Consider the following 27,373-nt stretch of genomic DNA (forward strand, 5'->3'; position numbering starts at 1 on the left):
CAGGTAAAGATGGACATGGAGCCCTGTCCATGTATAGATGGACATGGAGCCCTGTCCAGGTATAGATGGACATGGAGCCCTGTCCATGTATAGATGGACATGGAGCCCTGTCCAGGTAAAGATGGACATGGAGCCCTGTCCAGGTATAGATGGACATGGAGCCCTGTCCAGGTATAGATGGACATGGAGCTCTGTACAGATGTAGATGTCACCTGCCCATGCAAGAAGGACACCCTCTTTTATGGGTTCCTTCAGCTTTTCCTTCGAGAATCACACAGTTCTCTTGGCCCTCACTACATGGGCAAACCACTTTACTTTCTTCCTCTTCGTCTGAATTAATAAGGAGCCATGATCTCCAATGAGGACATTGACTCTACGCAGACCTCAGCATTTGTGGTGGACCAGTGGACTTAAAGCAGGCGTTGGCAGCAGGTCATTTCAAATATGCATATTATTTTTGTTCTATGTCAGCGTTCAGAGTTCAGGTTTCTGCTGCATAGTGAAGGACTGATAAGACAACTGGACGGAAGAGTCTAAGTTTGATAATCAGCGATTCCGATCTGTTCTTCCAAAGAAGTTTGTCTCGCCAGGCGCTTGATTCTTGTCTTGATCTCTTTGACAGAGTTGATCTCTGACATCAACAAAGTTGTTTTTGGAGATCTGTCTTAATGGTTAATAGAATATTTGTTACCTGAGATGTTAGTTGTAAAACAGTAAGAAATAAACTATGCAAAAAAATAAATAAAATAGAGGCCCAGCATTCCTTGAAAAAAATGTATTTTGCCTTCAGGCTACAGTTTTAAACCAAAATCATCTTATGACAAGAAGGTATGGCGTTATGCATGTTTTGGTCAAACTGTGTAAACAAAGTTATTTGTGATCTGTTTGCCCTTAAAGTATGCACTGAGGATCACTCTCACTTTCTATCACGGCAGATTTTCGCTCAATTTTTGAAAATATGACAGTTTTAGCTAGTTTTGTGTTCGCCAACATCAGCTGGCTGTGGCAGCAATCCTGAATCGGGTTGACTCCAAAAGTGAATCAGATTTGTACCAGTATGTGTATCCCATGATTACCGACACATTCTGAATGTTTAATTAAAACCTGCCAATTAGTTCATGAAATATTTTGCTAACCGTACAGACAGACAAACGCACAGGTACAAACATTAGGGCTCCAACTTCACTTTCAATGGCAGGCAATAAAGATGGTTTACTATAAACACAGGCACTTCAGCACAGTCACTGGAGACTTTTTATTCCTGTAATGTTGCTTTTTACTCGTTGTGTGCCACTAGCAGGGATTTAAACCAGTTGTTGCTAAAAACTGCTCGACTTTCTTTAGTTTTATGAGCTGTTGCATGAAGCGCAGAACCCTGTAAAGCACATCTGAGGTGTTTCATTATGCAGAACACAATGTGTGTTTGATGTCTCAGGTTATGTAAAATAAAAGACAGAGTACATCCAAAACCAGTCAACTTGAGAGAAATGCATTTTTTTTACCTTCAGAGATGTATTTGCTTTAACTGTTAAGATCCTCAAATTTAAACCAATAAAATTTATTTAATCATAGTTGTTCCATGTGATTTAAAGTTTATTAAAATTTTGCTGCAAGAAACACAACAAATCAAAACCTTTTTTTAAATTTTCGACCAAGTTAAAATAGAGAAAAATGTCACTTTGAATAATTCACATTGGTTTGCGAGGAACATAAATAAATGCCACGCTGCTTTTGTCTCCAAGGCATCGATTGATGTTTCCTTTATTTCTTCTAAGAATGCTCAAATAATCTTTTTTACAAAAACAAGAATGTTTCTTTCAAAGACCCACTGATTTGACAACATGAGTATTCAAGCAGTATTCAAGTGTCGGGGTCACTGAGGTCTTGCTTGGATGAAAAATATCAAGCTCGTGTTACTACAGACAATGAAACCGAATACAGTATCTGCGTCTTCGCTGAAGGAGAAAATACAGGTGCATCTCAAAAAAATTAAAATAGTGTGAAAAGTTCTATTTTGTTTTTTTGTCAATCGTTTCAAAAACTGAAACTCGTATAATTACAAAAACACAAAAATGACTAAAACTAATGCAGTTTTCCAGATATTGAGCTGAGTTACAGAGTTGTATTTTGCGTGAGACTGAGGCAGACGTTGTTTTCAAGACTAGAAAACAGCTACAATGTTGTATGCATTCCTTTTAAAAACTTGGTCTTCAATTCTTTAATGAGTGCACTAATTCCTGACTGCATTCCAACCTTAATTTGCTGAGATTTTCCACAGAGATTCCCAGCTCAACCCTTGAGATTAAGCGGAGACGCTGCTCTGAAAACTGTAGCGTGTACTCACATAAAGAGGCACTTTCCTCCTGCTCAGATCCATTCAAGGAAGGAGGGAATCACTGAAATAAAAATGGGGGAAATCAGGAGGGGAGAATGAACATCAGCCATGTGACCATATTATTTCTTTGCTGATTTTGGTTCTCATCTAATCCTGAAGGGATTATTGACCTCTTTAAGCAGTCAGAGGTCAACTGAAGAGACAGGGGGAATCTTTTGATCACAAGAATGTGAGTGATTATCTTAACGATGACACTTTTCTGCTTTTGTAGCAGAAAAATAAACCTGATATGCTGGCAGTTCGATGAGGCGCGTGCTCGTACGTGCACACGCAAGAAAATCGATTGAATTGTGATGCTGCAGGGTTCGGATCTGTTCTTCATCAGAGGCCACTTCCTAAATTAGACCCAACAGAGAGATCTTAAGGCTCTGCAGCTCCGCATTGTTGATGAGACGCTTCCTGGTCCGGTTATTCACTTTAACGTTCAGACTAACAACAAAACAAGAGACTTCTGCACGAAGTGTGCAAAATGCTGTTTATGACACAGCAGAAGTTCATCACAGCTGACTCTGTGGATGATTTAGGCTTAGATGGTTAGTGCTGTTTTTTAATTTAAGATTTAAATATTTAGTCTGCAGAGCAAGTGTCAGAAGTATTTAAAGATGTATAAACTGGCCTTGTTTTAATCACGAGCTTTACAAAAAAGGAAATACTTTTGTGCTTACCTTCCAAGGAGCTCAAACTCCAGTAGATAAACCCAGACAGCCTTTAAATGTCTAATTCATTAAAGCCTTGAAGTGTTTCGCTGTTGTCTGCCTCCGTTCACTGTTTCACCTCTTCTGTTGATGTCGTTTTTTGTCTGCTCTTTAAAAAAAAAACAACTAATGAATGACTCTTTCCTCTTTAGGTTACGTCGACCTCTAGTGGCAAGTAGCCGAAATAACAGATGTTGTTTACTGGTAAAGTATGGAAAGCCATTTCATTCAAAATTAAGTTATTTAAAAATTATTAACAAATAGTCCATTAAATAAACAAATGTTCCCATGAAATAAAACACTTAAATAGAATTGTTTCGGTTTCTTTTAATCCAAGATTTATTTATTTATTTCCAGATTTATTTGAATTTATCTCAAGATTTATTTATTGAATAATGGAGTTTCATTTTGTGACAGTTTTATTTTGTAAAGCTACTTTACATAATTTAGGGGCTTTTATTTTTTTAACCTCGTTTTGCAAAATTCATTTTGGCAAAAACCAATGTTCCTGTTTTTAGTTTCCTAAATCGCCTTATAAACGAGCTGATTATTTTTTTTTGTTGTTGCTACTATTCCTTTTGATTTTCCTTTTGATTGTTTTGTTTTGATCTGTAAAAAAAAAAAAAGACAAATTTGTATGTCTATGCCTACTTTATGACTGTCTATTGTTGTCGTCCACTGCTGTCATCACTTGTTAAGAAATCAGGTCGCTTGTAAATGAGCCCCCCAGGCTCAATGGGATTAACCTGTCTAGATAAAGGTTGAATAAAATTTAAAAAAGTGCTTTTTATTTCATCCAACATTTTTCAGTCAGGTCATCTGGACAGTTTTTTTTTTTTGTTTGTTTTTTTGTGTGTGTGTGTGTGTGCTGAAACGTTTCTCCTTCGATCCAGAAGGCTTCATCAGTCAAAGAAACACACAACAAAACTGATTCTTCCCCCAACAGTTTACTCCAAAGTAGAACAAACCAGTTCTGCTTATGATAAGATGGTCTCTTTGGTACGCCCCTCCTCCATTGCCGGCCCTCTTCCTTGTTGACCGTCTTGTCAAAATGGTTGAAAACAACAAAGTCCATGCTCAATAATCCAGGTATAAAATCCAACATTTTTCAGTCAGGTCATCTGGACAGTTTCTTGTTTTGTGCTGAAACGTTTCGCCTTCCACCTGGAAAGCTTCATCAGACTGTCCAGATGATCTGACTGAAAAATGTTGGATTTTATACCTGGATTATTGAGCATGGACTTTGTTCTTTTTATTTCATGTTCTTATATTCAAACGAGGGGGCGGGGTTTTCTTTGTGGGGCGTGTCTGATCCAGAGGAGATCCGCTCCACTCCGTGTCCACACTGCAAATGAATCAACGCGGGATGTAAATAAATAAATAATGCTCAATTTCATCAACAGCTCTTTGCAATTCATCTCAGAGTTCTCCAATGTCCTCCATATTGCCCGCTTGTCATCCTGACTTTCTGAACAGTTAATTCATGATTTGAAGGTAGTTGGAGCCAGCGCCATAGAAAGACAAAGGGCTCTGATTGGACCGAGCAGAGCTCAGCGAGGGGAATACTTTGCTGTGATTGGTCAAAAAGAGAGCAAACCCCGCCCCCTCATTTGAATATAAGAACATGAAATAAAACGAGCTTAAAAGGAAAACGGGGTTAAAAAATAAAAGCCCCTGAAATATGCAAAGTAGCTTTACAAAATGAAACTCCATTATTAAATAAATCTTGAAATAAAAAATCTTGGGAGGAAAAAAAAAAAAGAACATTTCTATTTAAATGTTTGATTTCATGGGAACATTTGTTTAATAGAATATTGATCAATAATTTTTAAATAGCACTACTTATTTATTTAATTTTGAATGAAATGGCTTTCTATACAAATGAAGCTAATCAGTGGAATTTTAAAATTCGCCACTTTTTAAACATTTACAGTCAAGTCAGCTATAACAAAAATTCAACTTTTATTCGCTTATAAAAATGTCAGCTATCATGAAGTTAAATTTTACACACGCTAACATTTAGTTGAAAAAAAAAGACAACTTTCAATAAAATGGGACTTTTTTTACATTCACACATTCTTCATACAGTAGATGCCTTTTTCTTTTTCTCGTTTTTACCTGCGATGTGGTCAAATCACAACTGAATCCAAACTTTCTGTCTCCTGAACTGAAACTTGAGTAGCTAACAGATTAGCATTAGTTTGGATCAACAGGAAGCAAATTGAAAAAGTTCTGCTGTGATTGGTGGATACGTTGCTGGCTTGCTAATTAGCTTGTGGCTAATTAGCTTGTGGGAAATAGCTTGTCATTAGCATATTTGGCCATGGATTGTTTCGTTGAATAGGTCTAATTTTTGATGCAACACAGTAAAATTTCACATCATTACAATTGGTTCAACATTTTGTTACCGGCAGTCAAAATTAACTTTGACAAAGTGTGAAAAGCTCTGAAGGGCACAGAGACCACTGCTGTTTAACTTGGATTAAACTATGACAATTCAGAGGTTTTAAAATGTTTCTTTTTTTAATTACTTGCTCATAAAACACAGTAAAGTCGAGTCCTCACCTGACCCGTACTGCTGTTCTGTAACATCCATATAGACCCACAGTTGCAACAGTTCTCTTAAAGAAAAACTACCACTCACAGCTGAAAAGCATCTTTCTGGTTGTTACATCTTTAACCAACTGTACCAGATGTGATCAGCCTGCCACATCTGCTTGGGACCCTGCATTTATAGATTTTTTTTATTTAAATGACTGAATGTGGAGGCAAAGTTTTTGCACAAGACTGCCAACTTAAGCAAATTAGATTACCGCACTCTAGAAATGATTTTTCTATATTCAAAATTGTGCTAGGTCAACTAGTGCAGTGTGGCAAAAATGACACATAAATTAGATTTAGTAAGACAAAAATGCTAAAAGAAATATAAATAGTTCAACTCAATCTTTAGCATTCAGCTCTGACACAAGACTCATTTTAAGTACAGTTTGTCAAATGATCTTAGGAAAACAAAGCAGCTATTTAATTTAACTGAACCCCAGTTCTGTGATTATAACCTTTATATGCATTAATATACAAAAGTGACACCTGTTAGAAAAGTTGTCTGTAAATGAAGGATCCAAAGCAGATCGACCCAGAATACGACCGTGGGGAAGTTTTTAACCACAAGAAATCTGTATGTGATGTCTCAAAAAGACACTTTACATCCGTCTAAAAGCAGTTCTTTCCAACACAAGTCTCAGGTGACCTGAAGCTGCGATCTGGAGGTACTTGCTTCTCCCTGAGCCAGCCCATTAGATCCACTGATCATGCCAGGGCATGAAACCTTCAGTGGGAGGGAAGAAGCAAACATTGTGTCCAACATGCCCAGAACCTCCAGGAGGTTCTTCTGGTAGTCGATTTCTTTCTCCAGCAGCTCCTGCAGTTGTCTCAGCAGACGGTCGACGATTGCAGACTGGCCGACGACAGAATGATAGATGCCTAGGATTAAATCAGCCGCTGTTGCAAGGACGGGCGTAAACCTGGCATCAAACATGTTTCTGCAGAAGAAATGGGGAAAATTATTTCAGTGGTTATATTGAAACAATTCAAAGCCTCCCAATTTCACAGACTGATACTTAAAATGTTATGACCACTCCTACATACTATAATTTAAGGTTGTGCATGTGCCACCACCTCTGAATTCTATAGTTAAGTCACTCAGGTCTTTCGAAGCCTACACAATCTCCAAATTTAACATCAACGTCGGTATTTTTTATTGTTATACATATTTTTTCCTAATCTCTGAGGGAGTCGTAAACTTTTAGCTCATTTTTGTTTCACACAAATGAGAAATAAAACCTGATCTGCTCCGCACCCGATGAGAAAGCGGAGTATCCGAGATAACTGCTCCTCATCCCTCCCTGCAAGCGCGTTCTTCAGAGTTCCTCTTCGTTCCAGCTCCTTTATAACCGCCACAGTGATCTCTGGCTTTCTCCCATGTGCGCTCATCTACGACAATTAAAGACTTTTTATTTATTTTGGAAAGAAAATCCATACACGTCTTCATTCATGTTTGGGCTTTGCATGTTGCGCAGCTCAGCTAAGAGGTACGAGACTTGTGCAGCAAGGTCAACACTAAAACGCAACAGAAACTCTAAACCAAACTGCTATAAAAGCATAAAATTCTTACCTTTAGGGCTGTATCCAAAGCTTGAGATACATTAAACTTTTTTAGTTGCTTGTCATATTTAGCCAAATGTTGTTTCACTGGCTTACTGACAAGATAATCATCCTGGGAAAAGATGGTGAGCAGAGAAATAAAATCATGAGAACACAAATAATCCCACAATTCTTAAATTAAAAACAGCATACCAAAGATGGTTTAAGCTGCACTTTTTTTTTTTTTTGTCTTTTGGTAACTAATAACACATCTTGAATGAATCTGCTGATCACAGCCACAACATTCGCTCACTTGTTTTGGGACGTAGTTCTTCCCTTTCACAAAGACACGGTATGATGGACGCCGCCGTTGTTGGCCTGTTACTTCCTTCGACTCTTCAGGGTTCTTCCTGTGTTTGATATTCAGAATACTGTTGGTCATACCCACGACGATGGACTTATCCTCCGGCTGAAAAGAAAGGCATAATCTTAACTTTACTGTAAATATTTTCTTTCCATAAAAGTCCAAATTTTTGTAATGCCAGGCCACTACTAATTTAACAAGGCATAAAATGAAATGTGCATGCTTTTGGTGATTGAAAAATAATAGTTTTTTTTTTCTTACAGCCAAAGCCAGACTGAGGATCGAAGCTGCATAATCAAAGTTGTGGACCACTTTATAGTTGGTTGTGTTGTAGACCTTCACATGCCTGAAAAATAAACACAGCCCTTTTTAGATTAAAACTGTTGATTCAGCTTTTATTTAAAGCATGAAGTCCCAAAAAGGGCACTCTCGAACATCTGTGGATTAACGTGTCAGCACCCTTACACACTGATCAAAACAACCTAACTGACATGACTTGAGCTAAAAAGTTCCACTTTTGTCTCATCAGTCCCAGAAACTTTGGGGCTTGTCAACATGCATTTTGTTGGAACTCCGCTTTTTATGTCTACTGTCAATAGTGGAGCCCTCCTGGATCTTCTTCCACTAACGTGTATGATTCCGAATGCGAAGAGTGGCATGGTCAGAGAAACATCTCGACCTTGAGTTCAGCTTGAATGTTCTGGATACTTCTCTCGATTCTTTATCTACCAAACACTGGTCTATTAATATGGGGTTGTATTTCCTCTTGCATCTACGTCCTGAGAGGTTAGCTACTGTCCCATGAACCTTATACAGTAGTCCCTCGCTACTTGGCGGTTCGTTTACCGCGGACTCGCTCTATAGCGGTTTTTCAAAATAAGACTGGACATGACACACAAGTGGCCGATTGATGGATGAGCCACACGATTGGCATGGAGTTTTTATTTAAAATATATTATTTTTAATTATTTTGCACCTGCTGCAGCTTTGTGCAGCCCATACTGCAGGATAAACTTCCTGCTGCATCTGATCAGTTGTTGTTCAGCGTGCAGAGTGGAGAAGTGGGCGTGGCCAAGAGCGCTTGTAGGTGGCAAAGAGCAGAGGAGGCAGAGAGCTGAAATCATGACAGTCTGTGCTCTTTGAGAGCATTTAGAGTTTAGAAACATTGTTTAGAATTAGGCCTGTCGCAATAAACAATAAATCCATTAATCGCATGATGAATGAAAATTATCAACCTCGTTTTCATTTACCGGTTTTTATCGTTTCTTCGTGTCTCTCTCTTTCTACTTAAGACATGGCTCAACTCCGGTGCTCTTCACTGACCCATCCCTTTCTCTTTAAACTCTGTTTTAACCCTCCAAAATTGTGTTTTTGGATCGTTAAAAGCAGCTAAGCAGAGAAGCTAAGCTAAGAGGCCGACCTAGAGAATAAACCTCCGTCTTGTCGAGCTCCAAAATTCACGGCTGAAACCCGTGCCTTCATGTAAAATGTTGTTTTTCTCTGCAAAAAGAAGCTGAGAACTTGTTTAATGATTTTTAATTATAAGCTTTGTGTGAAAAATTCTATGCTGAAGAGCTCAAATCACCAAGCGTCCGCCATGTCACCATGTCAGCCCATGTCACGTCAAGGGCCCTCCCTACCATTTTTCTTAAAAAGACATGCTGCTCAACTATCCATCCTTCGGTTCAAACAGTCTTATACTGCCATCAGGTGGTCAAAAAAAAGTACAACAACCAAACAAATAAATATTTCTTCTCAAATTTGACAATATATTAATATATATACTCTTGCAATATCGTTTATCGCAATAATTTCTGAGACAATTAATCGCCCAGCAAAATTTCCTACTGTGACAGGCATATTAACAATATTGCAAGAGTGTGGGGTTTAAAATGCCTATATATATATATATATATATATATATATATATATATATATATATATGTTAAATTAAATGCATATAAATACATAATAAAATAAACTACTACTTACTACTTGTATTACTATTCCTACTTTGCAGTTTTTCCACTTATCGCGGCTTCAGGGTACGGATCCCGTGATAAATGAGGGACTACTGTAATTGTTAATAATTTTGGCAGCTGTGGTCAGAGGAACAGGAAGCTGTGTGTATATGGGCTTTACCTTTAATGTGGATGTCTGTAATCTTCTTTCTGAGCACCTCTTAGAGCTCTCATTTTGGTTTTCTCTGCTCCATGTTCAGTGTGGCACACACAACTTAACCAAACTACCCAGTGGCCGTTTGTTCTCTATAAATCCTGTGGGCTGAACAGCTGATGAAAAGCTTGAAGGCAACTGCGACACTTATTAAGGAAAGATAAATAATTTAAGTGTACCAACAAATCTGTCCGTACTATTTTAACATGTTTGTAAAACAAACAGAAAATGATGTATTTTCATATTTTAATTTTGCTTATTCTATCACATAATAAAGCTTTGTGGAAATAAGTTAGACCATTGCTTTTAACTGAATTACTTTTCACAAGAAATGAAAAAAACAAAATCACTGTAATGCAACTTTGATTGTTGATATATGCTGCTGATTATCCATGCTGCTGATCTCATGCTGCTGATCATTTCATGCTGCTGTATTCATTCATTCGTACTCATCCACCCACAAAGACTCATGTTCATGCTGCGGTTGTTCGGTGTATTGTTTTGCGCTATCAGTGACCGGCATATATCTTAGATCTTTTAGCGTACCGGTTGATCGTTTAGCGTATAACTTAGTTTATATCTTAGATCTTTATTTACCGTTTTATTTTACACTTTATATTTTTGCTATTGTAACTGGGACGCTGTGTACACAATTTTGTTCCACCTCATGTACCACATGTGATGTGCATGACAAAGAACCTTAACAAGAAATGAAGCGTTGTTTCAAAGAGCTGTAAGGGGACCAACAACCGGTGTCTGTATCCGCTCATACAGAAACACCTTGTGTATCCAGAATAACTTGTAAAAAAAAATGCTTATAAAGTAACTCCATGCCATAATAAAAATTGTGTTAACTCAGGTTAGAATATTTGTGTTTATGACAGACGTGTTTCCCAAGTTAATTTAATCCTAAAGTCACCCTACCTGTCCAAAGATGCTGACAGCAGTCTGTGTCCGTTGTGGCTGAGAGCCAAACAGGTGACAGTTTTATGGTGGTTCTTCAAAGACACCAGGGGCTGGCCGCCTTTTAACAAATCCCACACTTTAACGTAGCGTCCACCTAAAGACACGAACAAAAGTTTATAACTTAAGAGGTTGTCTGACCTTCTTGTCACATACGAATAAATATAATCTGTGTGTGAGTGGGCTTGTGTTCAGGGACAAGAATCATGCAAAAGTAATAATATGACTGGAATGTGGTGCTAAATTACACAGAATGTATATAAAAGATGGATGTAGGGTATGAGGCATTACTTTATTGGTTTGTGTATTTTCAAATTAGACATTTTCAACGTGGCTATTTTATTCTTTTCAAATAAATAAATGATTCTTCTCAAATAAATAAATGAGAAGTGGATTTGACTGAGAACTGAGCACTTAATATTCATAAGGTGCCTCTAACATAAAATAGAACTTCCTTTAGGTTTTTTTACACTTAACTGTACCACTAGGTACAAACTGAACTTTAAGTTTGTTAAAAAAAAGAGGCTTGAAACAAGTTACTGAGACTCAGAAAATATTTACAAATAATCCAGATCAAGATCTTCACCACAGATCTGACATCTTCTAACTACAAGCAAACCAAACGGACTAAATGTACATTTAAAGTACATAAGATTTAATTTCATATAAACAATGTACTTCAGTATGAAGATCTGCTGTGAGCCGCCAAACCAGGTGGATTTTGTTGACAATCTGGTAATGAATGCAGGATTAATTGACAAACATCTGGAATAAGGTAACTGAATCTAGATGAATCTTGTTTTACTATCCCATTTACCGTACTATCCGCCGTATAAGTTGCATCAGTCCAAATATGTCTAATAAAGTGGAAAAAAACAAATAAGTCGCATCTATTATGCGTCACCGCTGACCACCTGGAAACGTGGGTCAATGTTGTGCCAAAAATTGATCAAATGCCAAATGGCGGCCGGGGGAGCGTGCACGGGAGGACTTTAACAAGAATTTAACAAGATTAACACTTAAAAACAATAATTTGTTTGCTCAAAATTATAGCAAAGGTGTGTCAGTTTAACTTTTCCTTAATAAATGCATTTTGATGGTCAAATCAGCTGCATTTCAAAAAGCGATTTGCGGAAGCAGGAGTGCGCAAAGGGAGGACTCGATGTGCATTTCTTTAAAATTTAACAAGATACCAAAGAAAAACAATTATTTGTTTGCTCGACATTATAGTAACGATGTATCTCAGTTGAACTTTTCCTTAATAAATGCACTTTAATGGTCAAATCAGCTGCATTTTGCCTGGGCGGCGTGGTGAAATGCAGCTGATTTGACATTTGCTCCAGGACTTCCGGAGCGAGACGAAGGTTGCTTTGTATGGCAAGCAAAGTGTCTAATTAATAGCCATTTTACCTATTAATTAACCTATTAATTCCTTAGACAGAGAACTTTACTAATTGGCTTTTATGTATTTGAATGTTTCTGTAAAGTGGCCTGAGACAACTTTGTTGTGATTTGGCGTTATATAAATAAACTGAATTAATGAGACACTTGGCTTGCCATAGCACTCAACTGTCCTCTAGTGGCTGAAAATGGTAGTATTCAATATTTTACATGTCAGAATGAATGAAAAAGTCAGATCTCAGACAAAAATTGGGTTATAAATGTGAGGAAAAAAACACAAGTCACTTCACAGTACAAGTCCCAGGGCATGTAAATTTATGCAAAAAGGTGTGACTTATACGGCGAAATGTACGGTACGTTCAATTAAATATTTACATAATTCTAAACTGAAGAAAACGTATAAACCAGAAACTGAGCATGAGGCACATGTTAACCACATTAACTACACAAGACTTCTTTCTGTGACCAGAAGAGTCACCTCTTGGTCTAGAGGAGGAATAAAACTTTAAGATGTGTTGTTCTTAATTGCTACTCATAGTGTTAACAACCTGCTGAGACTAGGAGCCCCTCAGAGGGATAGAGCAGGAGGCTCTCCACTGGCTGGCCGTGGTCCATGCTCATCACACTTTTGTCCGTTCTGGCATCAAATACTTTGAGCGTGTGATCATATGATCCTGGAATAAAAAGAATAACTCTTGGTCAGATCAAACACTCAGTCATTCAGCAGCTCATTATTAACCTCTGGACTGGTTTTGATTTTTTAAAATTATTATTCTATTCAGAAGTTACCTTGATTACCCTTGATATTTATGCTACTGAGTCAAAAGGTTAACTTCCTGCCATTCCTTTGGTCATTTCCCCAAACCGTACAAACGTGTCTTTTTGCCTCACCTGTAATGAAGAGATCCCTGTTGAGTTTGCTCGCAACACCGCAGCGAACGTAATCTGTGTGTTCCTGGTAGGAGGTGAGCTCAGCTGCGTTTGGGATGTCCCAAAGTCGACACGTGTAGTCATCAGACCCTGTGAAGATCTGGTAATGGTCTGAGGTGAAATCTGTTACGTGTACAGCCCTGAGTACAACAAAAGGAAACTACTTCATTCTTTTCAGTTCATTTTCACCAGCAGATATGTTTTAAAACAGCTTACATGTTGTCAGAGTTCTCAAGATCATCATGAAACTCAGTCGATGGATCACTTAAGAAATCATCATTCAACTTCTTTATCAGACAATAAAAGCTCAAATTTGACAATGTTTTTTTAAAGATGAGACTACTTGGATATTAAAGCAACAGTTGTGCCAAATAAGCATAAAGACTAATTCTTCTACGAGAAGATCTGATGTGCAAATCCACATAAACTTAAGCACCACATTTAACAAAGTTGAAATATAGTTCATTTGTTAAAACACAAAGTTTAAAGTTGAGGACAGAGCAACTAAAAAGCTCAGACGGTGATGAAATGATGCTCACTTTGTGTGCCCCTTGAACATCCTGAGTGCCGCCTTGCCGCTGACATCAAACAGTCGAACAACAGAGTCCTCACATCCCGCCACAAGCAGCTGACCGTCCGACCTGAACCTGCCACAGTAAGCAGTGTCCTTGAACCGGGTAAAGGCCTTAACAGGTTCCTGGGAGAATAGTCCATAGATGTGGATCTGTAGAAAAACAAGTGCTGGAGTATTAAAAGATTGCAGTCAAAACATGAATCGTTACTACTTGGACATTTTAGTATTTCTGCATTTGGGTACATGGACCAGTAAACACTTCAAGAGACTCTGGCAGTTCTGCTTAAACTATGAGTTAATAACAGTACAGTCTGTAATGTTTGTACATTTCATACATGGAAATGAGAAAGGAAATAGTATTATAGGATATTAATTGTTTTAATCCAGTTTAATATATTGTGTAACTGGATTTAAGGACAATGCATTAATCATTTTCTATATATTTTGCATTTTGGTTTAACCTTTTCTGCTGTGACAATGAATAGAAATTAAATTGAACCCATTCTAAAGTGAATTACTATGAATTCATGCTGGTAGAGCCAACTCACTCTTGTAAATGCTGTTACAGCAAAATTATATGGAGCCACAGGGGAGAAGTCTATGTTCGAGACAGCTCCAAATTCTTTAATCTGGACAGGAGCCTGTTAGGAGGAAAACAAAGTCATAATTAGATCCTGGACGACAAGCAAGCCTGTTCAAATATGAGATCACAAATTGTATAAAATATTCATCCCATCCAAAATAATATTTTAAAAAGCCCAAGTCAGAAGATACGTACTTTGTAGTTTTTCCAGTACAGTGTGTCTTCTGTGATCTTTTCTCCGAGTTTAGGAAAAACAGGGATTTTCGTGGGTTTAAAAGAAGCCATCTATGAGGTGACTTAAGAAGTGTCTACGTATGAGAGGATAGAGATGGTGGAAAAGTTAATAACGTTTAAAACGTTGACTCGCCTCGTGTAAGCAGCAATGCATGACAACAGACCCGAGCCACAGAAGCTAAATACTTATAACCACCCTTACTTTACATTTACTTATCGGACGAGCACACACGAACAAATCTGACAACCGTTTAATAAAAAGCAAACGTGTTCAGCACAAGTAAGCAAACTCAGACGGCTCGAATTTAAAAACTTCTGACTAATTCTCACCTCTGAACAGAAAAGAAACCAGGAGTGCAGATCTAATTTTACGTGCGATGCTTTGTTTATAAATTATATTCAGTTTTGGAGTCTGGGTTTAAGAAAAACTCATTTTTACTGAATGATCACGTTGCCTGTCGACGGACAGGAGGACGCCATGACTGTGAAAAGAACTACTTCCGCTGTTTGAAACGAATAAAACAAATGTTTATTTTTTTTAGATGTAATCAACGAAAAGCAAAATTACTCATCTCATTTTATTTATTTTGTGTATTTTTTATGTATTTAATTTTAGAAAATGTAAAATAAATTGTGGAAAAACTCTGTAGACTATGGGCGGTGTTGTGCAGAAAAAAACACCCCTGCTATCAAACGCTTACTAAAACGGAAAGCACGATGCTTTTGACACACTTATAAAGACTTAAACGTTAAAAGCGAAAACATGTCTTGCATTTCCCGGTAACTTTTACCATAAAAAATACTTGCCAGAATTACTTAATTTTAACAAGTGTGTAACGCTTTTTATGGCCGTCTAAGCGTTTGACGACAGGGGTACCTTATTCGGGAAAACACTAGTATGTTAGCTAGCTATTTCGTCACTTCCGGTCTTCAGTCCTTTCCGATTTTATCGACTGTTGTGTGACCCGCGTGTGTACACACTCCCAGGTTTGTTCTCAGCTGTTTGTAATTTATTATATTTGTCATAACAGTGTAATTTTAATTAAACAAATAAAATATAACTTATTGTCCTGTCGCAAGTTAAAATGCGATAAAAACATCCGGCTCACGTCAGTTTTAACGACAATTTGAAGAGGCCCAAGCTAGCTGTTTAACTTCGCTAGCTAAACTAGCCGGCTGTTTAATTGATAGAAGAACCAGGATTTTTTTTTTTAAACATTTCTTGACATATTTTCTTTTGGCAGACTAAATAAAGCTATTCACCATCTTAGATAACATTTCAACTCTATGCTAAAGCTGAGTTGAGCTGAACTTTATGTACACCGACACTAAAAGCCTGCAGCTATTTTGAGCCTTTGACAGCTGTGGGTTCTTGTTGGTTTGCTGTGCAAAAAGGGCAAATCTGAGGGGAGATTTTAGGGAGTTTCACGTCTGGTATTCATCTTAGTTCACGTTTCTTGTTAACTGAAGTTACACATTAGGTGCTTACAGATTTATTAGGTGTCCTTCAGGGAAAGGGAGAAGTCTTAAAACCATTTTCACACCTTTTGTTTAATCTCAAAACTAATGAGAACGATTTAACACTTCTGTTTTGATTCTGTGTTTGTATTCATATCTCAGCTATAAAATAAGTCAATTTTTTATTAGATTTTTTTTTTTTAATGTCACCTTTTGTTTTCTGCTATGGAGAACTAAACCTGTATCTTAATTCTTGTATCAGATGAAGGAGTCGATAATGAACCAGGAGAAGCTTGCCAAACTGCAGGCGCAGGTCCGCATAGGCGGCAAAGTAAGCTAAATACAGTACATTGCTGCAAAATAAGTGTCATTACAGGTCTCTGGGTTATGTGTTGAGGCAAGTTTTTGTTTGTCGTAGGGGTCAGCCCGCAGGAAGAAGAAGGTGGTGCACAGAACAGCTACAGCAGATGATAAGAAGCTGCAGTTTTCACTGAAGAAACTGGGCGTCAACAATATCTCTGGCATTGAGGAGGTACTAAAGTAACTGTTCAGCAGCAAGACAAATGCTCTGCACTGCAGTGACCGATGCCTTTAATTACTCACTCAAAAAAATTACTAACTTTGTCAACATATATATTATAGTAGTTGACCAAAATATAAAAAGAAGATTAATTAAACTTAAAATGTTTTTAATTAGTTCACGGCTGGAATTTGTGTTTGCCATGATCTGTGCTGCTTTTGCTTTCCTTAAACTTTGCTCAGTGCCTTGTTTTTTATTTTTTCTTCAGGTTAATATGTTTACAAACCAGGGCACAGTGATCCATTTTAATAACCCAAAAGTTCAGGCCTCCTTGGCTGCCAACACTTTCACGATCACGGGGCACGCTGAGAACAAACAGCTAACAGAGATGCTCCCAGGAATCCTAAACCAGTTGGGAGCAGACAGTCTTACCAGCCTCAGGAGACTAGCAGAGTCTCTGCCCAAACCAGGTACCAGCAAAAAAAGAAAATTCCTTGTGTGTATCTCCAGTTTTGTATGTTGCATTGCTGATGAGATTCAATTCCCTCAAGGTGGAGAGAGCCAAGTTCCTACAATTGCTGCTGAAGAGGAGGAGGATGAGGTTCCAGGTGAGCATATTTACACTTTCTTTAGAAAAATAAAATCATTCCTTATTCTACTGTTGCATTAAAATGAGCACAACAGCTGAAATGTTTACTGAGATGTTTGGCTTTTTTAAATATAAAATATGTTTGATTAAATGTTCTCTGAACTGGGAAATATAATCTGCATCCTTTCATTAAGTCTAATATAAATCGCCTCAGTGGATATGTATGAATGTTTGTAGCAACATAGTAAAAGCTTCTTATAAAACATACTTTTATTAACCACATTAAAAACGACTGACTAAATTCTGTTTGAATACCATAAGATCTTAAAACTTTTTGTCTTCATTTCCTTGTGTTTTCTGTTTCTTTTCTTTATATCTCCTTTTTGGTTTTGTTTTTTTTTAGATCTTGTAGAAAACTTCGATGAAGCTTCAAAGAACGAAGCAAACTAACCAGCACCGGCGGTGCATGTCAGGGTTGTCCGTGGGTCATCGCATTCAGCAGAGAAATCTTTTGTTGATCTCTCCATTCTTCATGGCTACAGACGGAACTGGATTTTTAGGAGTCACATTTACAGTAACTCTTGTCCTGTGTGGTTCTACAGTTCAGTGTAAACTATTCAGTATCATGTGCACAGCCTTCTTTTTCTCACACACAGTTTCTTCTGCATTGTAAAGCCAACACAACAAAAATGTATTGAGCTTAATTAAGCATGTAATAAAGATTACGTTTAACATTCTTTTATATATGCGACATTCATTATTTACAATTTCTTAATAAAATAAGGTATTGATTAGTTTTTATATAGAATATAAGAGTCATGGTTTTAACTAAAAACAGTCTCCCAGAGAAAATGGATTAATTGTACAGTGAATAGAGGACAAATTGTCTGGGAGTAAAACTTGTTGGCAGAACTGACAAAAACAAAAAAATACATTAGGTGTTTACAAACTTGAACACAATAGAGCTGAATGCTTCAAATTCAGCCCCTCATGTTGTTCCTCTTAGAAAGGAAAGTAGAAATCATGCTGCACGACACTTGCCTCATGTGACTACCTCATTCTGGGTTTTCAGGGTTTATCGATGATGTAGCCAAACTGGGCTTGAGTTCAGAATAAAATGCCATGCTTGAGCGTATCAAGCAGGTATTTAAATGAGGTTTTGATTTCTTCCCAACTGCAAAATTAGTTTTCAAATAGTTATATACTTATTTTATATTTATGTTCAGCCTTCTAAATAACTGCTCTGAAAAAGTATTAGCTCCTTACAAGTTTCTTTTGATTTTGCTCTTTTGTTAGGTGAGCTGAATATTAATATTAGATGAAAATAAAAAGCAAATACAAATGGCAGCTTGTAAATTGTATTTTTGTTTAATAAAGGGAATAATATCTAGCTAAACCAATCTGACCCTATGGAAAAAGGTTTTTCCTAATAACTGGTGCCACCCTTGAGTTGTTCACACGGCGGTGGAGGAATGCTGCAGAGCTTCAGATCATCGTCCTGCTGCAGAACTCGTGTTCTTGAGCGAACGGTCACAAACATTCTCCTTCAGGGTTTTCTGGTTGAGGAGAATTCATGGTTTCAAGTCGTCCAGTCAACCCCATACCATCACACCACCACCTCTATGTTTATAAGTCTATTTCTGGAATGCAGTGTTATTTTTACTACAGAGACACTTTCCAAAAAGTTTCACTTTAGTCCCATCAGTCCACAGAATATTTTCCCCTTAAGTCCTGAGGATCAAGATGTTTGGTGGCAAATGTGAGACAGGCCTTTGAGCTCTTGGCCTTGGAACTTGAAGGAAACTTGTTCTTCTCCTTTGTGCTGTTGAATCATGAACTCTGACCTTAACTGAAGTGAGGTCTGCAGGGCTTTAGATGATGTTCTGGGTACTTTTGGGACTTGCTGGACTCCTCAATGTGCGAGAATCAATTTGGTCAGCCGGACGCTCCCGAGAAGGTTCACCACTGTCCCTCCATGTGTGGATAGTAGTTTAATTTGAGTGATTTCTTGAGTCCACATGTCTGACCATCATCTGGTCTGTGTGTGGCTGCTGGGTGAAACTGAACTCTGCTTTCCAAATAATGTGGTTAATCGTGGTTAGTTCATGATTTAACAAAGTAAGGGAGACTTTCACATAAGAAGCTAGGAAATTGCAGGCATTTGGCTTTAAAAGCATTATTTTATTGTGAACACTTTTTTTTTTTGCTAACAGGAACAAAAAAAAAAAACTTTTTTGACAATTATTTTTCACTCAATTTAGTAAAGCGTCAACCTACACTGACCAGTATGATGTGTTCTCTGACGCTTGTTTTCATGTCTCACAGTTTTGACTCGCCATCACTTTTGGCTGAGAATATTTAAAGTGCTTGGACATTTTTGCACTCGAAGATTAAAAATGCCCCTTGGTGACTCTCAAGAACAATGTAATGTAAAGCTTTTGAGGAACTGAAACCTGAAAGTGACTGTTTTCTGATGACACATCTGCACATTTTGTAACATGTTTACATGATGCTTGTTGTTCTGTAGAGGCTGAATTCACCTAAAGTCCAAAGGGACACTGAATAGCAACAAAGCTGTCCTGTGTGTCTGTCATAGTTTAGTGAGTGACTTCATATGTATGTATAACAGGAACAAATCATCTGTGTACAGCATGGACGAGGAAACAAATAAGTGTCTTTCTATTCTAGTAGCTGACCTTTTACAAAGAAGGGTTGACCCATCAGGGAAAGTCCTGCTACTGATCCATCACTCCTGTCCCCCGTGAGACTGTCCACACAGTCTTGCACTTTAGGAATAGCAGAAGTTTTTTTTTTTTTTGGTCATGTTATTGGGGAATGCCAAAGGAGGCTGTGGTAGCTCGGTGGTCAGTGCTGCATTCTTATAATCCCGAGGCTGCAGGTTTAGGGCGTCCATCAAAACCATGCGTTGGGGAGAAGCCAGTGATTTTTATTGGCTAGGATGAGAACAGATTCTGTTAATTTGGACCAGAATAAAGTTTTATATCAAGCTACACTTTTGTTTATTGCTCAGATCTTTTAGCTGTAGGTTTATCACCCACCACTGAAGACAAACCAGCAATAATGTTTCACGGTGTTTGTGTTTTCTGGTAGCAGCGGCAACATGAACCAATTTTATTGAAACTGTCAAAAAGTAATCATTGATTGATCTACCTAGCTACACAACCCATTAAGCTCTGGAGTTAATCAGATTCAAGATGGCCACCAGAGCTAAGCGACCTTAGCAAACACAAAAATGGCTATGACTCAACCAAACTGACCAATATTCAGCTTTGATTAGAGGTAGCTGAGAGTAATTACCAAACACATACTCCAAGTGCAAACTTATCACCCTTTGCCCTCAACTATTTTCAATAAACTTTGTCAGTTAGCAAAATATCTCCTGAACCACATCAATTTTGATTAAATTTCCAGTAAGTAGTCCCTGGATGTACACCTTCAACTGACTGACATTTGGAATCACCCCAGTTCAAGTTGGCCACCACAGTTAATCAACCTTTGCTAACACAAAATTAAGTTGTCCCCCCCCCCCCCCCCCAAGATAAAGTTTATGTGGTAGTAGCTGAGAGTCATCCTTAACACATAGACCGGGCGTCAACGTGTCTCAAGTGTGGAAGCCATCTTTAATTAAACTTTTGTCTTAAATGATATGTGTTCCTTATAAAAATGACAGACGGAGAGACAGACAGACAGACAGACAGACAGACAGACAGACAGACAGACAGATAGATAGATAGAGTATCTGAGGTGTTTGATCATGAGAGCTGTCAGCGGGCGCCCCCCACCTTCAGTGAACACCCACATTTCTTATCTCTTACTGCCTTGTTCGAAACTCAGTTTCCTTGTTTTTAAAAAATAAATTTGAGATGCAAATCAGAATGGAGGAAATGTTGCATGTCACCGCCTGCTGCAGGTTCTCATGTGTGTTTCACAGTATTGGTCAGTTTCATTCACACCTCAAGAGGTGGTACAAGGGGGCCGGCTGAGAGCGCTGAGTTGATGGTTATAAAAATGATGCTCAGTGGTTAGTTTGAGCACTCATCACGCTCACTCCACTGAACTTCTGTTTTTGCCTTTCTGTGCAGGGTAACTACGTCCAAAGGGTAAGAGATAATTATAACTGAAATAATACAAACAGAATTGGATGCTTAAATACATATTTTATAAACTTGTTTATAATAATTTTCTTCTTTCAGATGACTTCATCATTGTGGATAACTGGCCTTCTGTTGATCAGTCTAACTGGAGCACATGGACTCAGCAACTTCCCAGAAAACTGTAGGTCTATTTATTGGGTTAAATGGTTTTAGGCACATTGAGTTGTTGAGCTCTTCTCAATATGAACTTGTTTTCTGGTCTGTCTAGTTGTGGTTGCTAAAAGGAGCGACACAAACCCGGTCACGCTGACCTGCACAACGGCCAGCAACGAGCCTGTCACGTGGAAGCTGGATGGCAAGGATGTCAATTCTGAGGACGACGTTGAGAAGGATGGAAACAACCTGATTGTGCCCGAGGTAGATTTGCCCATGCTGGGAGAATACAGCTGCTGGAGAGGTGGGGAGAAGTTATCATCAACCCATCTGCTGCTGGAGGCTGAGGAAGATGAGGACATAGGTAATAATATCATCTTTGTTATTCAGTACTTCTGATGAAAACCTCTGAAAATGTTTCTCTCGCAGCAACTTAAGGAGCTATTGCTCCACCAAAAACAGCTTAAAGTCTTGAAACTAGATGAAAGCCTGAGTGAAATATGTGTATAAATTAAACCATTTTTGACTTTATGCTGAATTAAAGAAAGTCTGAACAGTTTTAGATGTGCTTGTCTTTGTGTTTGATTTCAGATTCTTTCCTCAAATGCCGTGCAAAGTCTTATGATTGTAACTTCACCTGTAGCTGGACCAACAGTGGATACACAGCTGTGCGCCTTGGACTTGCCCGAGAATGGTAAAAAAAAATTAAAAAGCTCTAAAAAACAAACAAACAAACAAAAAAAAACTTTTTCTGCTAAAAATGCAGTGTAGATGCTGAGTGCTGAATGACTGATATTTGTTGAACAAGCTGAATCTTAGTTGAAACAGAACAGCCTGTAAAAGAAACAGAACACTAGCTAAAAACTAAAAGTATGAAAAAAATCTACAGAAGTCCAGAACAAGCTAAAAGCTTAATGTTGCATAACCCTAGCTGACAGCTAAAAATACAAAAAAACATCTTCAAAGTAGACCAGAACAAGCTAAAAACTAAATGTTGCAAAAGGCTAGCTGAAAGCTAATGTAAAAAAGAAAAAAGAAAAACTAGAGTAGGAAAGCATTAGATGCTAAAAGTAGCATGGCTGACTAAATACTAAATTATTGCTAGCTGAAAGACAAAAGTAGCAAAAGATTAGCTAAACTCTAAAATTGAAAATTATCTAAATAGTAGAATTAACAAAAGGTCAAATAAAATGTAAAAGTAACAAACAGTCAACTAAAAGATAAAAGCAGCTAAATGCTATCTAAAAGGCATAAAAAGCTTGCTAAAAAAGAGCAAATCAGAAGATCAGCTAAAAGTACTATGACAAAAAAAAAGTACAAATATGCTACAGCGGATTTTAAACCACTGTTTTTGAAGGAATTGATTTTATATCAGTGTATTTTTTTTTACAAGAAAATAATTTATTTAAAAAATGAAACATTTTGTAAAGTATAAAAGTTCCAAAAAGCAAAACACACAATCCACAGCTGTAATCTTCTGAATACGGTGAACATTTAAACACGTGAATGGCACAAAGTATGCAGTTAAATCACAAAAAATGTAGTAAAAAATAAATGAATGCAATTAACTGGACAACAACAGTGTAAATAATGAATCAACAATCACACTGTTGTTTATTCACACTGCTGTGTGCACGGTGATGTCCCAGTACAGACTAATAACAGACGTGTGTGTTTCTGAGTGAAGGATCTCTCTTAAAGTCTGTTTTTCTGCAGCACCAAAGGTCAGGAGTCGTGTAACTGGGTGAGCAGCAGTGACCATCTCCAGAGCGGGGGCCTCCAGTTTGTCCTGTCCCACACCCTCTCACCATACGCAGAAGAAAGCTCCATGCTGGAGGTCACTGCCGAGGCCACCAACAACTTGTTCTTCCTCAGGAGAACCAAGCTGTTTTACCTCCGAGACATCGGTGAGAAACAAATCACGGCCCTCGGTTTTCTACGCGCTGAATCAGCACCGTTGTTCCTGAAGGATAACGTCTTTAAACAATTTAAGATGATCGGTGCCCCGACAGGGCTTCAGTTTGAAGTTTCTGAGTCTTTTAAAGTGTAGTTTTTATGTCATCACTCATCAGGATGCAAGTTTTTATTTTTATGTTTTGGAAATATTTGTCTTGTCCTCTCAGAGTTACTGATCTAGTTTAGTAATTGGGTATTCAAATTCTTCATGCTTACCAAAGACAGAAGGCGATAAGGTTTTCGGCCTTGCCTTTGTCGACCAAACCTTATTTTTGTTTTATGAACACTAACACACAACTAATTAAGTCTGAGAGTCACTCCAGTTCAAGATGGCCACTACAGCTAAACATCAAAGTTCATGCTCAATAATCCAGACTTTTTTAAAAATTCAACCAAGTTAAGTCAGGTCATCTAGATGGTTTCTTTTTTTTTAGGTGTTTCGTCCTTCATCCAAAGGACTTCATCAGTCCGAGGAGCCACAACAAACTCAGTCCCACAAGCAGCACACCCACATAGTGGGTCAACCTGATGAAGTCCTTTGGATGAAACGTCTCAACAAAAAAAAGAAACCATCCATATGACCTGACTGAACTTTGTTGTATTTTTTACCTGGATTATTGAGCACGAACTTTGATGTTTTGAAGCACTTTGGCTACGGCTGCCTCAGTGGAGTTGACGGGGGCGAGGGCGGGTCCCAGAAACCATCTTATCACCATCAAATTGGTTGGCCCACTATGTGAGTGTGCTGCTTGTGGGGGACTGAGTTTGTTGTGGCTCCTCAGACTGATGAAGGATGAAAGGTCTAAACAAAAAATAAACTGACCGGACTTAACTTTGTTGAACACTAAGAAACGCAAAAGTTGCTACAATCGTTTTACAGATATTGAGCTAAAATTTGGTCCCGTCTCACAACACCTCATGAGACTGGAACAACATTTACAAGGTCTGAGCAAAAAGGCTTCAACTCTGTCCATTTGCATTTCTTCGAGGAACGCAAGGCCCTGATTAACTTTGTGCGTGTTGTTCCAGTTGTCCCTGACAGTCCCCACATTGTCCGGTGCCAGGAAGTGGATCAGGAGCTGAACGTGACCATCAACCCCCCCTCCAGCTGGTCCACTCCTCACAGCTTCTTCAGCCTGGAGCACGAGATCGAGTACATGTTCAGGGATGACGGCAGCGTACGTATACGACCTCTCGCTCACACTCGGACACGTCTGCCGTGATTTCTGTTGGGCTTTTCTGACTGTCCCATCTGACTTTAGAAACAGCGGTCTTTGTCCACTCGGATCCCAAGGAGGATCAGCAAGCTGAGGGTTCGCTCCAGGGACTCGCTGGTCCTCTCCCCCTGGAGTCAGTGGACTCCGTGGAAAAATGTAACCCACTGAAATTATTTGAGCTGTCAACTTTTACACTTTACATGTTTCCCTGCACGTTAACTTGTCTTCAGTGTTCTCTTGTGAGTCATGTTTATGATTTTTTAAAATTATTATGTCCTCCGTCTGTCTGTTCACATATTTATGGTTCAAGATAAAAAGTGTTGCTATTTAATATATATTTATTTATGTATTTACAGATTATCAGTACAACACACTATTATATCGCCTTTATTTGTGAATGCACACAAACTATTTATTTATGAATGTATTTATGAACTATTGAATCGGATTAAACACGGCTCTCAGATGAGGAGTCTGAGGAGCAGAAATCTTAGAGTGAACAGAGGTTATTAGGAAACATAGTGACTAAAGACCGCTAAAGTTTCTGCGTTTGCAGAAAAAGATCTAAATGAGGAAGTCCTTCCTGCAGAAGGACATCTTGCATGAATCAGAAGTATTTGTCACTTCAAGGAGTCTAGCTGAGCATGACCTTCAGACTTTACAGTTTCTTGTTCTTATTTGTGTGTTTGTGTGTTGGTGTTTCTTTGTAATTTGGTGGTTTTGTGACGTACAAAATAAGTGACTATTAAAAGAGCTTCCTGCTTCCTTTCTTGTACATGTTCCTTCTTCATTTATGTGTTTCTTGTGTCACGTGTCCAGTGACTGAGTCTAGAAATGTTCTTTTAAACTAAGTCTCTGTTGATCCCACTTTACTCTTTTATAGGTTTTTGAATATTATGCTATGGTCCCACATTTAAAGCCTCTAATGAAGAGTGAGAAATGATGGAGTCGCTATTTAAAAAAAAGCCCCTTTCAGCATCAGTATGTGTGTTACAAAACAAAAAACGCATTTATGATATTCTATTTACTCCGAAACTAGTTGCTCTTTATTTCTGTTTAAAGAAATTAAAACAAACCAACAATGTTCAGTCAGGTCATCTGGACGGTTTCTATTTTTGCTGAGACGTTTCGTCCTTCATCCAAAGGATTTATTCAATCTGAGGAGACACCAAACCGTCTCCTCAGATTGAACAAGTCCTTTGGATGATGGATGAAACATCTCAGCAAAAACAGAAACCGTCCAGATGACCTGACTGAACATTGTTGGATTTTTACCTGGATTATTGAGCATCAACTTTGGTGAAAATAAACGTAAAAAATCTGTATTTATTGAAGAAATGCCAAAAAATATAAGTTAAGATTTTGAAAAATTACAGTTTGGTCAGAGTATGTGTCGGACATGACTCAGCTACAACCACTTTAAACTCCAGGTTTGTTAGACTTGTTTCATCAGCACCAACACTAATCCATGTGCTTCAAATTATCTTGTTAAAAATTTAAGTAGTTGATTGACTTTTTCATAAGCAGATCAAATAACACATTTATTATTTCTTGGGTGAAAAACTAAAAGTCTAAGAAAATTAATAATGTTGCACATAAGTAAACATCTAAAGTATGACTTGTTTAATTTGAGACCTGCAGTAACTGACTCCTTTGTACTCAAATATAAAATAAATAGAGTATAAATATAATATAATGCAGCTTCATGGGACCAAACAGTGACTCTTATTACTTTATGAATATATTCTAGTGATTATAATTAAAATTTACAAGGACAAAAGTCAAGAAAGTCAAAGTTTCTCACAAATGAAGAGTTTATTTTTCAGTTTTCACCATTTCAGTCCCTAATCTGTTATTAACCCGCTTGTTGCAGGTGAGAAGTGGAAAAAGGAACCCGTGCCGATGCAGAAAGAGGGAGAAGTTTTGCTGCACGAAGGTGTCGCCCGAGTCCCTGGACTTCTGCAAGAACAAGGGGAAGAGAAAACTCAAAGCTGCACACAGAAATCTATAACTTTGTAAAACAGATGTTCCCCCGACATGCACTGACTGCAAAAAGAAGAAAAAACTTGTAAATAAACAAACAAAAAAAAAAGATTCCGTTTATAAATTTATTATTGATTTTTTTTAATTAGAGTTACTCAGAAAATATTTATTACATTTATTCGAGCTAAACTAAATAATGTTTTTGCTTTTACTTGATAGAAAGGTTATCACAATTAAAAAAGATAAAGGCTTAACTAATAAAACATATAAACTGTATTACATTTATCATCTTTTGTGAATCAAGATCAGAAAATAATTTTACCAAAACAAAATACTTTGACTATTTTTTTTTATTTGAAGATAAAGCAGTAAATCTTAAGTCAGTTATTGAAGTTAGCTTTAACCTTTTCAAACAGTAAGTTTATTAAAAACAGGAATTATTATTTAATCCAAGAATCCATCAACCTGTTATAGAAAGTTATTAAAATGGAAATTCTGCTGTGATTTAATAAAACTCACAAATCACCATTAAATGTAGGAGCCTTATTGATTAAATCTTTTTTTTTTTTTTTTTTTTTTATATTTTAGCTCCCCCTATTGTTGGACATTAAGCCACTAAAAATAGAATAAATAAAGTAAAAAATAAAATAAGAAACTTTAGGTGTAGTGAAGACGTTTTAACAGGAATATAAACTACATTTCTACATATTGTGTATTCATATATATTTATATATATCTTTGCCATTTTGTAACAAAACTACAGGAAAATCTTTTCGTGTGAGATGAACATTTAAAAACTTTTACTCAGTCATGAATTTCCAATCATCGATTATTACTTTTCTCATAAACCTGAATCAATCTGTCATTTAAAAATAAAGCTTCTTTATCTTTTTTTATTTTGTTATTCTTTTTGTCCTGAAAAATAAAT

The 27,373-nt window shown here is 37.5% G+C and overlaps 5 protein-coding genes across 5 annotated transcripts in view; 2 read left to right on the forward strand and 3 right to left on the reverse strand.

Moving 5' to 3' along the window:
* Positions 1-2,377, reverse strand: part of LOC119413847 (rho guanine nucleotide exchange factor 28) — a 47,813-nt gene extending 45,436 nt beyond the window's left edge. Inside the window, exon 1 of the mRNA XM_037680913.1 lies at positions 2,345-2,377. Within this exon, the coding sequence (XP_037536841.1) occupies positions 2,345-2,377 (33 nt within the window). The remainder of the gene's footprint in view (positions 1-2,344) is intronic.
* tmem8b (transmembrane protein 8B) overlaps positions 1-27,373 on the reverse strand; it is a 1,109,927-nt gene that overhangs the window by 988,973 nt on the left and 93,581 nt on the right. The gene's annotated exons all lie outside the window — the stretch shown is intronic.
* On the reverse strand, positions 5,189-14,959 carry utp15 (UTP15 small subunit processome component). Its single transcript, XM_037680919.1, has 12 exons — positions 14,785-14,959; positions 14,416-14,528; positions 14,186-14,278; positions 13,603-13,787; positions 13,025-13,203; positions 12,682-12,807; positions 10,694-10,829; positions 7,856-7,940; positions 7,544-7,699; positions 7,262-7,363; positions 6,947-7,080; positions 5,189-6,629 (listed from the first exon to the last, which is right to left on the reverse strand). Exons 2-12 carry the CDS (start codon positions 14,503-14,505, stop codon positions 6,329-6,331), a joined length of 1,587 nt encoding a protein of 528 aa, XP_037536847.1. The 5' UTR covers positions 14,506-14,528; positions 14,785-14,959; the 3' UTR covers positions 5,189-6,328.
* Positions 15,376-17,763, forward strand: LOC119413877 (transcription factor BTF3). The gene is made up of 6 exons (XM_037680943.1): positions 15,376-15,441; positions 16,175-16,243; positions 16,331-16,444; positions 16,701-16,902; positions 16,984-17,040; positions 17,425-17,763. Exons 2-6 carry the CDS (start codon positions 16,175-16,177, stop codon positions 17,469-17,471), a joined length of 489 nt encoding a protein of 162 aa, XP_037536871.1. The 5' UTR covers positions 15,376-15,441; the 3' UTR covers positions 17,472-17,763.
* si:dkey-88e18.2 (interleukin-12 subunit beta) lies at positions 21,236-24,630 on the forward strand. Its single transcript, XM_037680930.1, has 6 exons — positions 21,236-21,317; positions 21,405-21,653; positions 21,881-21,983; positions 23,006-23,196; positions 24,275-24,423; positions 24,508-24,630. The coding sequence occupies exons 1-6, from the start codon at positions 21,236-21,238 to the stop codon at positions 24,628-24,630; spliced, it is 897 nt and encodes a 298-aa protein (XP_037536858.1).

The sequence above is a fragment of the Nematolebias whitei genome, chromosome 8, assembly GCF_014905685.2.
Source record: "Nematolebias whitei isolate Nwh7 chromosome 8, NemWhi1, whole genome shotgun sequence".
Lineage (NCBI taxonomy): Eukaryota > Metazoa > Chordata > Actinopteri > Cyprinodontiformes > Rivulidae > Nematolebias > Nematolebias whitei.